Source organism: Coloeus monedula (assembly GCF_965178545.1).
Source record: "Coloeus monedula genome assembly, chromosome: 2".
Lineage (NCBI taxonomy): Eukaryota > Metazoa > Chordata > Aves > Passeriformes > Corvidae > Coloeus > Coloeus monedula.
The window spans coordinates 48,997,253-49,012,284 of NC_138782.1; the positions used below are offsets into that span (position 1 = coordinate 48,997,253).

At 34.4% G+C, this 15,032-nt stretch overlaps 1 protein-coding gene across 1 annotated transcript in view; it reads left to right on the plus strand.

Annotated features, from left to right (window-relative positions):
- The window catches only part of RYR2 (ryanodine receptor 2), a gene marked incomplete at both ends in the record, with an annotated part of 390,473 nt that overhangs the window by 300,068 nt on the left and 75,373 nt on the right, over positions 1 to 15,032 (plus strand). Inside the window, 6 exons of the mRNA XM_082276741.1 lie at positions 326 to 447; positions 3,467 to 3,516; positions 7,267 to 7,327; positions 9,038 to 9,276; positions 11,484 to 11,565; positions 13,623 to 13,753. Of these exons, the coding sequence (XP_082132867.1) occupies positions 326 to 447; positions 3,467 to 3,516; positions 7,267 to 7,327; positions 9,038 to 9,276; positions 11,484 to 11,565; positions 13,623 to 13,753 (685 nt within the window). The remainder of the gene's footprint in view (positions 1 to 325; positions 448 to 3,466; positions 3,517 to 7,266; positions 7,328 to 9,037; positions 9,277 to 11,483; positions 11,566 to 13,622; positions 13,754 to 15,032) is intronic.

Consider the following 15,032-nt stretch of genomic DNA (forward strand, 5'->3'; position numbering starts at 1 on the left):
TTTGGTTATGTGGATGGTAAAAATCTTAAATTGCAAGATAAAATTAAATTATACTTTCTGCATTGTACTCCTCCTAAAAAACCCCACAGATAAGTCCCAGTGCTAATGTAAAATTTTTTTCTGCTGCCTTTCTTGATAACATATTAAGTGCCTTGAATACTAAATAAATTCAGAGGAATAGCTATTAAAGAAAAAACCCAAACAGGTTTTAAAACAGAAAATCTGTTTGAAATCTTCTGTCTTTTTTAGTTGTGACTTACAAAGCATAATACAGAACAGAGTAAAGAAGGTGCTGAGATAACCACTCTTTCTGATATAATTTCAGGTTGTGCTCCCTTTGATTGATCAGTATTTTAAAAATCATCGCCTGTATTTCTTATCTTCAGCAAGTAGGCCTCTCACAAGTGGAGGCCATGCCTCTAATAAAGAGAAAGAAATGGTGACAAGGTAAAGCTTAAAAGAATATTAATGTCTATGCATATGTGTGTTTGTCTTTAAAGAGCAACAGTTGATTGTGGGAGAATAAGAAGTGGGAGGCACGGAAATATTTTAATGTACACACAAATGAATGATTTTTCACTTTCTTTCCCTGTTAGGAAAATTCATTGTATAAAATGGAGAGGAGTACAGAGCTATTATTATATGCTGTTTGAAAAGGATTATTTTAGCATGCAGGGAACTTCAGTTTATCCTTATATCCAACAGTGGAGCACTTGCATAGTCTGTGGCACAGACTATAAACAATTATGTAACAGTTTTCATTGTTAGAAAAAGGTATATACAGAAATCATTATTCCTGCAAAATTTTGTTAGATTTAAAAGCCGAACTTTTATATCATTAAATCAATAAATATCATTATTAATGTCCATCACAAAAATTAAAAATAAGGGAGTTGCATTCTTTCTTTAGTTTCATAAATAGTAATAAGAATAGTACTGTCACAGAAATACTGACTTAATTCTTTCCCTGAAGTTACACTTTTTTTAAGACCATCTCTCTAAGATGTTTTCAGTTCTGATTGAATTGAAATCCACATTTCCCATTTAGTGAGGGGGATTACAAGCTTCACACAGGACCTCTTGAATACCTGTAATGTGGGCATGTATGATGGTTGCCTTCTTGGCTGTTCTTGGGCATGAACCATGCGATATGGAATTGCTGTATTTTGAGGCTGACAGCATCAAAAATACTGGTGGTCATACAGACATTCAGGGCTTGCAAGGTTGTGTGAATACTGCGTGAAATTTCTAGCACAATATTAAGCACAAGTAAGTAATGGTTGTCTTGACTTTGTGTCGTCTCATGGACTAATCTGATCTGGCAGCTTATCTGAGTGGTGTTCTTCAAGGGATATAAAAACTATCAAAATGTATCAAAACGCGTGCATATAAATAATTTTCCAGTCTTATGAGCTGCTATTTTTCTGTCTGCAATGTGCTACATAACAGTATTTTTACAGTTGTTAAATCATGCCAATAAATTCCCTACTTCTGGAATATGTCAAATATATCAGCATACCTACTGCATAGAGATTCAGGATTTATGCACATATGCTCTATAGCTGTGTAAGATTCCCGAACATATAGTCCTGCAAAAAGATCAGAGCTGCTGCCATACTTGATTGGGTTATGTGCCATCCAGGTGTGTCAGCCAAGGAGAAGAAAACAGATACAAGGAAATCTTGGATGAGTAATAGCTAATCCTATTGAGTGCACCTCCTATACAGAATTTGCTTCAAGCTAAGGGCAGTTCCTGGCTGCTTTCCTTATCCAGTGAAGATAAACTTGCATTTATTATGCTATGGAAGAGTATAGTTTTGGATATTGATAATGCAGTGAAAGTCTTAGCATATGCAACAACTATTCCATATTCAGAAAATACAGTAAATCCAGATCTGTTTTGCTAAAAAATATGGGTCAGGCTTCTTCCTGAAATGTAGTGGCATTATATTCTGTTGTATTTGTAACCAACCTCTTTGTGATTGGGTTTTTTGAATTTCTCATCCAGTAGACCATGTTACAAGTTCTTGTACTACTGTAGTTGTATGAAATTGGTTCTGAACAATCGAAGTATTGGCAATTTGGACTTATTTATTTAAGCTCAGCTAAATATGCTGTAGATAATAGTTTCAGTCTCACTTTGTGAAAACATAGCATCTACTGCATGGTACAGTCAGTTGAGTAATATTTGTATGTCAGAACATAAGATAGATTGGTGAGCTATTTATATCTTTTCCAGAATGGACAAAAAAATCTATATGATGCTAACATGCTTCTCTACAGCTTTGCCTGTTGGACTTGGTGAACCAAGGTCCTCATAAAAGAATATATAGTTTATGTCTGCATCATGGAATAAAAAGTGAACAGAGATCCCTGAACATGCACCAAGCAGACTCATTTCTAAAACAGAGCAGTTGCTGTTTCTAGAGTGGATCACTGTGCACTGGCTAATTAGCTGGATTCAATACCACATTAACCTGGCTGTTGTGATTCTGGACATAAATGCTTCCATTTGACACCATGCTCTTGTCTGTAAATGGAACAACATGTTCAGATCTCATCCATAGGCTGTGCAGACATGCTTATTGTATCTTTTGCTTTTAAATCAGAGGCTAATAAATAGCTAGTGTGCCTATTACTTAAGTAGCTTAATAAAATGACATGATATTGTTCATGTCATTTATAGCAGATGAAGGGGTTTGCAGCATAACATAATAACACCAAAATGGACATTCATGATGAATATTCTCACACTAAACCAGATTATGAAGACAGATTTAATTCCTCCTTAATCTGGAGCCCAGGACAATTTGGGTAGGGCAGTTTGCTCCTGCTTCTATGAATTAGCACAAAATTACGCTCTTCTTTGTTCTCAATGGAGTGCTGTTCATCAGCACAGGAAGTAGTTCAAACATGTGAAACAAAATCATTGATCATATTGTTTTAAACCATGTAAGAGGGAATATTTAAAAAGAGAAAACTTATTTGAAAAGAAATTCTTGCTGTGTTCAAGTTTACAAGATCCTAATTGAGCTAGTTAAACATTTGCCATCACATACCTCAATTAATCTGATTCCCTTAACTCTTGTTCTCAAATTGTCAGTGGTATCCTGTATAGCACAATGACCACATTTTACTTTTTAAAGCTTTGATGGTTATTTCCTTGTGGGTTATTGTATAGAATGCTTTTATATTAATTAGCTTTGCTTTTAATTTTTTTTTGTTTGTTTCTTTAATTATAATATGTGCTTATTTAACCATGTTTGTTAAGGATATGCACTTGAAAATTCTTTCTTTAGTATTCTGTCCCACATTCTGCTCAGACAATTGATTCTTTCTGCGTGACATCATGTTGCTTTTCCTGCTCATATATCAGCTGTTATTTTTTCTTTCTTGTCCCCCCCCCTCCCCCCCTTATTTTTTTCCTTTTCCCTTCTCTTCTCTTTTATTTTTCTTTTGTCTTCAGCCTGTTCTGCAAACTTGGAGTTCTTGTCAGGCATAGGATTTCACTGTTTGGTAAGGAGACCCTTGAAAAATACTAGCATGGCCATCACTTGGTTTTCTTTGCCGTTTTTGCATTGTGTTAAGTGCTGCTTTGTTGCATGCTGCATGGCTGAAATGCATGGTCTACACAGACCACTTATTGTTTAGATTGGTAGATCACAGAATTTATTAGATAGAACAAAAAGCTTTTGTAGTTTTCAGTTTGGGGGAGGGTGTTGTTTAGTTTTCTGTGTGTCTTAACTAATATTTGGGTTTCATTATCCTATCAAAGAATTTTGATGAGTAAATTAAAATTACTGATTTGTAACGTTATTCTAAATCATTTGGGAAAAACATTTGACAGTCAGAACTGCACATTTCTATTGGAAAGTCATCAAGGAAAATTAGAAGTGGGCTGAAATGCTTAGTTATGTTCTGTGGAATTCTTGAATATTCCCAGATGTGCTTGACTCCACATACGCATGTATACTCTCTTTCTGGTATTATGTGACCTTGGCAGGAGCTCGGTGTTTGTCTTATGCCATGTGAAAATCACTGAATTGAAGTCAATTTGAAGACTGTATCAAGTGTATACATTATATGCAATGTGCGGCACAGTCATTTACTTTGCAGTTCTTTCTTATGCCGTGGTGCTAGGAGAGTTGGAATAGTACATCCTATGCATACATAGCTTCTATGATGGATGCAGTGCAAACTTCAGCATCCATGAACATACCTAATTGGGTAATTACATAGTGAATTAGATTATGATAACATGCATCTAACTCAATTCCCACATATTTAGTTCAATTTGAAGGGAAGGAACTCGCTGCAGCAGTGTGATGTTTAAAAAGCTTACAGACCATTATGAAAACCATTAAACTGAGAAGAATGATCAGAAGGTGTTTTAGGATAATCACTTTTAAATATTTTGGAAGGAGCTGAGTGGATTTGCCTCTAAAGCCAAAAGATCGTAGGAGGAATGGAGTTATTTCTGCAGCTGTGTGGCATTGTTGCAGCTTTTTCTGAAGGGTGGAATATATCACAAATGTACACATAAGCTCTGAATTTTACCCTAGGTTGTTTCTTCAAAGAATAAACTAGCTCAGGTATACTATTAAAATTTGCAAATCTTTTTTGTTATTTGTGCATTTGGTTTTCAGACTTTTTTTTTTTTTCCCTAAAATGAGTCATGGTTGAAATTGAAAACCAAAGTCAACATAACTTTCTTCAGTACTAAAGAAAAGTTCTTTTCTATTCCACATCTCAGCTTGTTTATTTCCTGTTGCTTTGCTGGGTTCAAGTGCTAGGAGTTAAGTCAGATAGGATCAGCTAATTATTTGTGATGGCTATAGTTTGTTTTTCAACTCTTTTCCTAGAAGACAGCAGTAACTAAAAGGAGTACAAAATCTTTATGTCAACACAGTAGTTTTTTGCGTGAATTATGACAAGGTCATCATGAGACTATGGAGCATGATTGGGTTGTTTACTGTGGACCTAATAACTCAAGTCAAAGTCACCTTAAAGTTTGTTTGCCCTTGCAAGTGAATTGCATGATGTGAGAAAGTCTGATCAAGACAGTTTCACTTATTCCAGCAAAGACTGTGTAGAAGAGGAGAAAATGCTCATAACTGAGCACAGCTGGGGCCTAGAAAGTTATTTGTGCATTTTGAAGGCATCTTCTGTGAGTGAAAGTTGCTCAATAATAACTTTGATGGACGGTGTGGAGTTTGCTATAACAAATAGCACAATTCTATATGGTTTTGTCGTATAGGTATTTTATATTACTGTGAATTTGAATGGTACTTCTGAATATACAGTATCATTTATGAAAATCATTAGTGAAAGTCATGTAGCTTAATATGTAGCTAATATAGGAGTTTGATAAAATGGGAAATTAAGTCTGCACGTCTTATAGAGTGAACTTAAATAGTTAATCACATTTGATATATGAGTGTCATTGAGATTATGGAATTGTAATTCAGCATGGAATCATTATTTTTTTACAATGTGAAAGTAGATTTTGACCACAATAATTTATTGTTTGAGAGCTGGACCTCTACATCAGGAAGACTGTATTGATTTATTTTCATTAGTATTACTGGGCAGAAATTGAAAGATTTTAGTGAATAATTTTGGTGCACTGAGCATATTAATCTATATTTTCTCAAATTTAAAAACCAAATTTGTATAAGTAGTTTGATTCAATTTTTATGCTGTTTAAATTTCTAGTAAGCCATTAGATTCTGGAGCAGGTTGCTGAGAATTTGTGGCTGCCCCATCCCTGGAAGTGTTCAGGCCAGGCTGGATGGGGCTTTGAGCAAGCCTGGTCTAGTGGAATGTGTCCTTGCCCACAGCAGGAGGTTGGACCTAGATGATCTGTAAGGTCTCTTCCAACCCAAGCCATTCCATGATTCTGTGATGGTCTAATCCACAGTCTGGTGTGCTTTGAGTACTTCCCTCCATACCTGCTGTTAGCACAGTTCTGTGCTCTTTTAGTCAGCACTGGCATTCCTATTAACAGAGCATAAAATAATAAGGAAAAAAATTTGATCTGACCAAAAAAATCCATAATCTTTTGGGGTGGTGATTTTGGTAGGATTTTTTAGGTCACCTCAGCTTTCTTATCTGCTTGCTCTACCACTGCATGATCACATGTGCCAGTGAAAAAAGGTGGGGCTGCCTGTCTGAGGCAGCCCTGGGAGCTGTGGTTCTGGTTTGTTTAATCTCCTATGGATGAACATCACAACAATATTTCCTAATTTTGGTAGCACAGAACAGCTTTCTCAGTGCTGCAACAAACCTCCCACACCTTCTGTGCAATTTATCTTTTAAAATCTCTAGTTCAGTGAAACAACTGCTAATTTTAGTTGTATGTTCATTTGTATTTTTAAGAAATAACCACCAGTGAGAAAATATAGTACCCTGTACCACTGTATGCAGATAGAAGTATTTTCAGAAATCTTAAACATTCAAATTGTTTCTACTTTTTTAATCAGGAAAATTTAAAGAGAAGTGAAAAAAGGCAGTTTTATTTTTGCATAATTTCATTTAAAAAAAAGTAAATTAGAAAAACAGGCTGTGGTTCAAATTTGTGTAGCCTACATCTGTTCTGGACTTAAAAAGAGATCGTAGAGGAAAGAGGCTGGCTTGTACCTGACAGTATTTTGGGATGTACATGTGCATAGAAGGCTTGTTGTGTGTAAGTCCTCTTTTTACATACTTAAATGGGAAAAAAAATTATGGAATATGTGTATTATATCAGAGACTGTTATTCATGTGGACCACACCCAATTAAGCCACAAATGGCTGCAGCCTATGGGGAACACCAGGGAACTAACTTTTTTAATGACATTTTATGTAAGTGTTCTCTTCCTGCAATAACAACTTTGGAAAGTTCACAGCTTTTATGTTACTGAGGGGGAGAAGATAAATGTTCAAATAAACTTGAATTAATTAAAGCAAAACTTAGAGAAATCAAATGAAAACCAGACAATACACTGCAGCTCTAATTAACCCCACATTTAAGTGCTTCCATCTTGACTGCCTCAGCTGTTTTATGAAAGATGCTTTACTGCCTCTAGTTACTGCGTTTGTGTAAACAAGGCTAAGAAAAAAAACTGCATGTTTTTTAACTTGAATGTTGAAATTATGCAGAAGTTCAGTTGCTCTTCTGCTATGTCATTTACTCTTTCATTGAATCCAGAGGTACAGTTAGCAGAGTGTCAATCAGCTATATGCTATGCTCAGCTTCATTGGTGGATAATTTTCCTCCCTCTCTAGGAAACGATGCAACATCAATAGTCAACTGTCTTCACATACTGGGGCAGACCTTGGATGCGAGGTAATACTGATCGTATTTTCTAAAGCACAAGGAAAATCACTGAGGAAAGTAATATGCAGTTGCCTTTGGGCTACCTGTGTGAGGCTACAGAATTTCAACACTCAAGAAGTTACAGTGCTGAAAATAATTGCCATTGCTAGACAGGTCAATTACTAGGGTTTGACACTATTTGTAGGTTGCACTTTAAACTTCGTTAAGGATCACTGGTGTCCAGAAGCTTCTGGCTGTTAGTTCACGTGGTTTTAATCATGTGACTTTCTCAAAACCACAATAAAGTTAGAAATATTTTATTATTTTCCTTACACTGTTTAATCAAAAACTTCAGGAGTTAAATGCACATGGAATACAGTAAATCTGTCTTGTAGAATGTCTTCTTTGCAAAATTAATTCAGGTTCTAATTTGAAAAAAACCCGAAACCTTTGCATAGAATTCAGTGTTATTTTTATATTAAATTGAGCTGCTTGAGCTGTTGTTGTGAGGTTTATGGATGAGACAGCCTTGATATATTGGAGGGTAATGTGTTGCTTTTCATTTGCTGTAAAGTCAGCCAGCTCTGCTGATAGTTGTTTTTCAGATCTTTGCAGTTGTAAAACAAAATATAATAGCTTAAACTGCCTCCATGGAAATTTAAAGGTAACTTTTTTGACTTTGCATTTAATCTCAAAACAATTGGCTGGATTATGCGCAGATAGTTCTTTTTCTCAGTGTCCTTGCAGTAGCTTTTATGGACAAGTTTTACATTCCATTTGCTATGGGGTAGAGTCATGATCGTGGCCATTAATATGGCTCAGCTCTTGCATGGTACTCCTTTATTTTGCAGTATATTGGTTTTTTTGTCTGAAGTTTTCCATTGTCCATGCTATCACACAGACAGAATACAGATACAGGTAAAGGTCACTAATTCAGCTCTTGGTAGAGATGTAAAAATAGTTCCAGAAGGAGATAAAGGAATTCATGGAGGTAACATGAAAGTTTAAAGAGATTGCTGTTGAAACTGTATATATTCACTCTTTAAAATAGACAATCAGACTAAAAGAATTGGACTGATTTTCAATTTACAAAAGAACATCAACTTGATTTATTTCATGCATGCCTTAAATGGATACTTTCCTCAAACAAAGGATCTTTTAAATTGAGCTAGTAAATCATTTAAGGTAAAAAAAAATACTAGGTAATAATTCTCTTGGATTATATCTTTACATAATTGACTATGATACTACAGTTACATAACCAATGCATTTATTTTTTCATTAATTTATTGATTTGATTTTAATAGATGTGGTTGTTTTTACTCATTCTTTCTGATGCCCTTATTCTGGAGACAGAAATGTGACTGTTGCAACTGGGAAGAGTTTCTGAGTTCTAGCTTGAGACAGTTCTCTCTCTGGAGTCAGAAATCAGGCACTTATTAATTTTTACTTTTGTTAGGCACTTTTTGGTTTTTTCCTCTGTGAAGGCAAATGAATCAATTTATAAATTTTGAAGGACTATTTGCTTGGCAGGAAAACGGTAAGTATCCTTGTGTTCTGCAGGATACCTATAAAACTTGTTTTCAGTCAATTATTCTGCTCTGAAGAGATTTTACAATGTTAAAAGATGAAAGATATTTCTTCATATTTCTATTATTTATTTCATATAATCCAAGACTAAGCTTTATTCCATGCTTGTCTAATAGAATATTCTTCATTCTTTTTGCATGCTATAAACAGGACTGTGATGAAAACTGGTCTGGAATCTGTCAGGATGGCATTGAGAGCCTTTTTGGACAATGCTGCTGAGGATCTGGAGAAAACGATGGAAAATCTTAAGCAAGGCCAGTTTACACACAGCAGAAACCAGCCAAAAGGAGTTACACAAATCATCAATTATACCACAGTTGCTCTCCTGCCAGTGCTGTCTTCATTGTTTGAGCATATTGGACAGCACCAGTTTGGGGAAGATTTGATATGTATGTATCGTATATTCATGTGTGTATGTAGAAGGGCTATGCCATTAAAATATCTGTAGTGTCATGTAGAAAGCATTACTAGACCCTCAATTCTGTTAGAGAAGGACAAATCCTATGTCATTTTTGACAAAATTGTCATCGGTTTAATCAAACATTTGCTCCAATCGACCAAAAACAGTCTGCAGGTTTTAGTGGACTTTGAATAAATATTAAAGCAGATGTGTCCATGATTAGAAAGTCAGAAGGATCCATTTTGTTTATAACTTTACCATAGATTTACTGCGACTTTCTTCATGTGTGAGAATTCACATTGTGCAAGTTACTTTGTCTTTACTCTGTCTGTAAATAAGATTATACTACAAGAATGTTACACTATCATACATGCACCTTGACTCAGTTTCAGTTAGAGGGGAGTTTGGGTAGGTCCTTAAATTCTTGGGAAAAAGGAAAAGTGGAAGGAGCTCCTTAAGAATTCAGACACCAGAGAAGGGAATGTATATGACAGCCTGTATATCAGATTTCTGTATATAGATTCTGGTTATAGCAGATTCAGTGGTCCTTTATTTTCCCAACCTTAAAATTTTGCAGCCAAAATTTTTCAGACTTTGCACACAAAACAAAGTCTGCACAAAAAGATGTAATTTTATATATTTTAGGAACTCACAGAAATATCACTGTCCAGGTGGCACTAAAGGGGGAAGTCCTGCTCTCTATGGCTGACTCAGTTACTCAGTTATGAAAATCTCTGAGAAGGACCTGGAGGAAAAGACTATTGAGTTATATTTTTTTCTCTTTTTAGAATCTTGAAAAAGCATTATTTAAAATAGCATTAAAAAAACTCTTGAAAAATTCAGAGTTCTATTGATGGATTTGAATGTCATGAGATGTAAACATCCACTTTTTTCATTAAACTATTTCTGTAAAATTCAGGAGACTGTGACAGTATCCAGAAAAAGTAATTTGTTCATCATAAACCACTTTTTGAGGCATCAACATATTCATGCCGTGTGTAAGTTTTGATCTCCAGTATTCCATGTTTTGGAACTTAATATTTAGCTTTGAATATTTGATCACTCAAGTTCGCGTTCTTAGTCAGCTGTTCTACATACATCACACTGGTGTAAAACACCAAATTTGGAATTCATGAACTGAGAAAGAATAATTATTTTAAATTGTGCCTATTTATTTTGTCTAGAGCCTATTTTCTTACACACAACTTCTCTTTACATCTTTTTAAGAATAAGATTATTTTATTTGTACAAGTATCTTGACCTGGTGCTTTTACCTAAGTACTAGTTACAGAGTTTACTCCATGGGGGGAAATCTCATACAAAGGTGGGGCAGAGTACCTGAGGTTACTGTTACGATGTAAAAACACTTAAATCCAAGATGATCTGAAGTAAAATCACAGCGCAGTAAAGGGCCAGGCCACGTAGCTTTGATACAATATCTCGTAGGCTCTCCCAGCCCCTCAAGTCTTACCCTGTTTTACTCACAACATTTCATTCATTGCATGTTGAGGGATGATAATAGCACTGCAGGAGAGACTATGAAAGATATCTATGGCAAGAATGGGTGTGTTGTCCTTCTTGATGGTACTTATACTGTTGTTACCCTATTGCTGCAGCGTGCATTACAAAAGCATTTTTTCAAATAGATGTTAAGATTATTCTCACAGTTTTGTGACTGAATTATTTAATAATTTTAAAATGTCTTTTGGTGAAATACTCATATGGACTAAAGGATTATTTATTGATTTTAATCCATTGTAAATTTTAATTGTAAATTAGGTACATGCTATTAGTTGATATCAGTGCCTAAATTAAAAAAAAGATATAAACTGTGATTAAAATAATTAAATATCTGTTTAACAGGATTACCTTTATTTTGCACAGTGGTGTTCTATTTGTAAAGGTGCCACATACAAAGGATTGATATGCCATTAATTTCATTAAGTTAGTGCACTAGTGAAATAGGTTTACTGTTTTAGCTGTTAACATATTGAAATAAATTGAAGTTTTGAGTAAAAAGTATAGTACTCAGAGGCCCAAAGACATTTTGTATTTAGCAGGTGATTTCTGTGGATTGCCTTTGTTATCTTTATATTTTAAATTCTGTTATTGTCTAAAGAAATTTATTTTAATTCTATGGGAATGTATTGAAAAAAAAGAAACTCTTTGTAAATATATTTTTCTTCTTTTCTTTAGTGGAAGATGTTCAGGTCTCTTGTTACAGAATATTGGCCAGTTTATATGCTCTGGGAACCAGCAAGAGTATCTATGTAGAGAGGTAAGAAGGAAAATTTTTCTTTTGTTTTTAATATTTGCATTTATATTTAGCATCATGAATTTGCAGTTCACAAATTAATATAGGAGGAGAAAATTATTGGAAAGATATCTTGAGAGAAAAAACAGTGCTCAGATTTTAAGTGGAATGCAGGTGCATTTATTATATTACACTTGAAATACTGCATTATATGTTTCTCAAAATATTTTTCTTAATTAAAATAAAAATTGCAATTAAAATTATCTGACTTTACAATAAATAACACTTGATTTGAGGGTTAACTGGGGTAATGTAAAATTATGTCATTCAGCTCAGCAATTTTTATTCTTCCTTCTATAATGTTTAATTGTGATGTATATTTCTTTCTCATTACTCTAAATTTAATTTTATTTGTCATTTGTGCAACACTATTTCTTTTCTAGTTCAGTTATCCAGGTAAATGAGGTATTAAAATGCTTTTTTTATACATCTCTGTATCTGCTAACCCCCCTCCAAGTTACATTTAGTCTGTGTAAGCCATGTTTGGTCAAAAAATAGAGATAAATAGAAAAATTCAGTTCTTGAAACTGAACAGTTGCGCTTTAGTGACTAACACTGTTCTGAAGGAAGGCTAAACAGAATTACTACATTTTAGATATTGGCAGCAGTAATCTAGGAAGTTTACTGTTTAGGAAGTGACCCTCTCCAGCAAATGAACCTGTGCATAACTCCAGAGCAGCCCCACAACATACCTTTGCTTCCTTTGTGGTGGTATCATAGCCCATAATATGAAAAATCGTTGGGACCAATATTTAAGCAAAAAAAAAAAAAGCATATCTGTGGACAATTGGGTCTCATTACTTTCATTAAGGATATAAAATGAATTTATTTTGCTCTTTGGCAAATAAAAGGATCTGGGACTTGTTTTGAAAATATATCAGTGTAAGTGAATTTTTGTGTATGATCGTCTGCAACCATTATTGCAATCTAAAAGCACATAGTATGCTCTTTGCAGACGTGTGTGATGGATGTATGTTTTACTTATGAGGACTTAATGAAAAGAAAAAAAAAAGGAAGAAGGAGGAAACAGTCTAAATAATAATGGGAATAGAGTTAGATTTAACAAAATCAAGTGTAATGAGATAGATCTAGAAAGAATAAAATCTCCAAGACTGAGAGAAACTATAGACCAAGGATGAATCTTGCTAAATCACAAGATCAGTTTTGAGGTCTTTTTTTCCTTTTAACTTGAAAGTTCATGATTCTCCTGGGTTTTCAAATTCTCTTGGATTTCTGTCATATGTGTGATTTGGTCTTAGCTAGGGATTTCTCACCTCTCTAAATTCTGTTGTGATCAATTCAATTGAAAATAGAAAGAATAGTTTAGAAGTACCCTGAAGAACCCAAGTGAAGTCACAGGGTATCAGTTACTTCTTCCTAGAAACACGCTTTTTAAAGTTTTGACACACAAAGAATTTTGATTATCAAATAAATGTCATATATTTGAAGGTATTAAAGCAATGTCTTTGTGATAAAACCTCAGAGTTCTTGATTATGAGAAGCAATTTTCCACTCACTAAAGAACTTGACTTTCATACTAGACTAAGCATGAAAGTGATTATCACTATTTCTCAGAAAAAGGAAATATCTCTTAAATAAAATGATAGCTGATTTCGGTCTCTTGTTCTATCCAGTAGCTTTTTCTTAATAGTAGGGATTATAAGGTCAGTAAAGCTGAGAGGAAAGTAACAGAACAGAAAGCATTTTTACAATTACTTTGGTTTCCCCTGCATGGTTTTCATTTTCTGTAAGCCGTGTAGGCCACCCTTAAGATTTTATGTCTTAACATTTTATTCATATATTAGCAGAGGGTTGCTAGACTTCAATTTCTATTACACATCCTTGTGTGGATGATCCTAGTACTGTTGTGGCTTATCTCTTTGAAATGCATTCATCTCAGAATACAAGCCCAAGGTGTGGTCAGTCAGTACTGACCCCACTGGTGGTCCCTTCCAACTTTATCCATTCTGTGGCTCTGTGATCAAAGATATGTGTAGTTAATGGTGTTTGTTAATTCACAGGCAACGATCAGCACTAGGAGAGTGCTTGGCTGCTTTCTCAGGGGCCTTTCCAGTGGCTTTTTTGGAAACTCACTTGAACAAACATAATATCTACTCAATCTACAATACCAAGAATGCAAGAGATAGAGCAGGTATTTCCAGAAACTCACATCATGGTTATGAAAACATGACTTCACTGTGAATGCTGCTTGCCTTAAGACATGTGGTTTTGCATACATTTTATAGCGTGAGAATTTTCTTGTAGTGTCTTGGTTGTATTTCTTTTCTAAATCTTTCTTTCTAAATGAATTTTCTAATCAATTTATTTTCTAAGTCTGATAAAACCTATGATTTTATGTTCCTATTGTTACTGATATTTTAATTTTGAGATATCATTCTCAAAATACAACTTTGGAATGGATTTAATGAAGAGACTTTGCACATTTTTAGTACCTCAGATATTCTATATTTGATCATAAAATTATGCATTCTCATCAGTAGCTTTGGTTCCTCAGTTTACATAAACAATATTGGATCCCCAAAACACACATACTTGCAATTGAAGGAAAATAGCTTTGCTGTATTAATTACATATTATGCCCTTATAAAGTAAATAAATTGCAGAGTAGTATGTAGATTGGTTTTTATTTTGTTTGACATACAAGACAGTACAGCTAGTTTACAGTGACATTATGTATATTTATTTTGCATATACCTTTTTCTTCCATTATTGATATTTCTTATGCTGTAACATGATGGTTGAATAAAGTCATATGCATGAACTGTTCCTGCAATAAATAGAAGTTGCAGTAGAACTTTACAAGCTCTGCATATGTGCCGAGTCTGAATCAGGTTACAGATACACAAAGATGACAGTGTATGTTTGTACAAGGTGCCAGTTTATAATAGCATTCATTTTATAACTTCACCTTTATTTTTTAAGAAAGGGAGCATACCAGATTTATTCTCCAAAGAGCTGTAGTATTCAAGCTTGAAAATATCAACAGCTGTGCATACCTGCCATATGTTCTAGCTATTTTAGTATATCTGGAAGGACAATCCACTGTATTGTTGTAATATTTAACAGAAATTTGAATTTATTTTCCAAACTCGCATTAATATTTAAGGAGACTATGTGATGCCTGTATAAAATATATTTGCGCTAAATAGGAGAAGATACTGCTTTTCAAAAAGGACTGTCCTTAGGACAAGGAGCTGTGGAATGCTGGTAGAGACATTTGTATTCACAAGTCGCCGGCTAAATTTTGCTCTGTAGATACCTGTATATGTCACTGTATGAGTATGTCAGTATGTTAGACATTCAGGAGCTACAGACTGTGCTTGCAGATATATTTTTGTAGATGAAAGAAACTCCTTCAAAAATAAAGGCAACTGCAGCACCTTTTCAGAGGAAGGAACTAAAAATTCAAA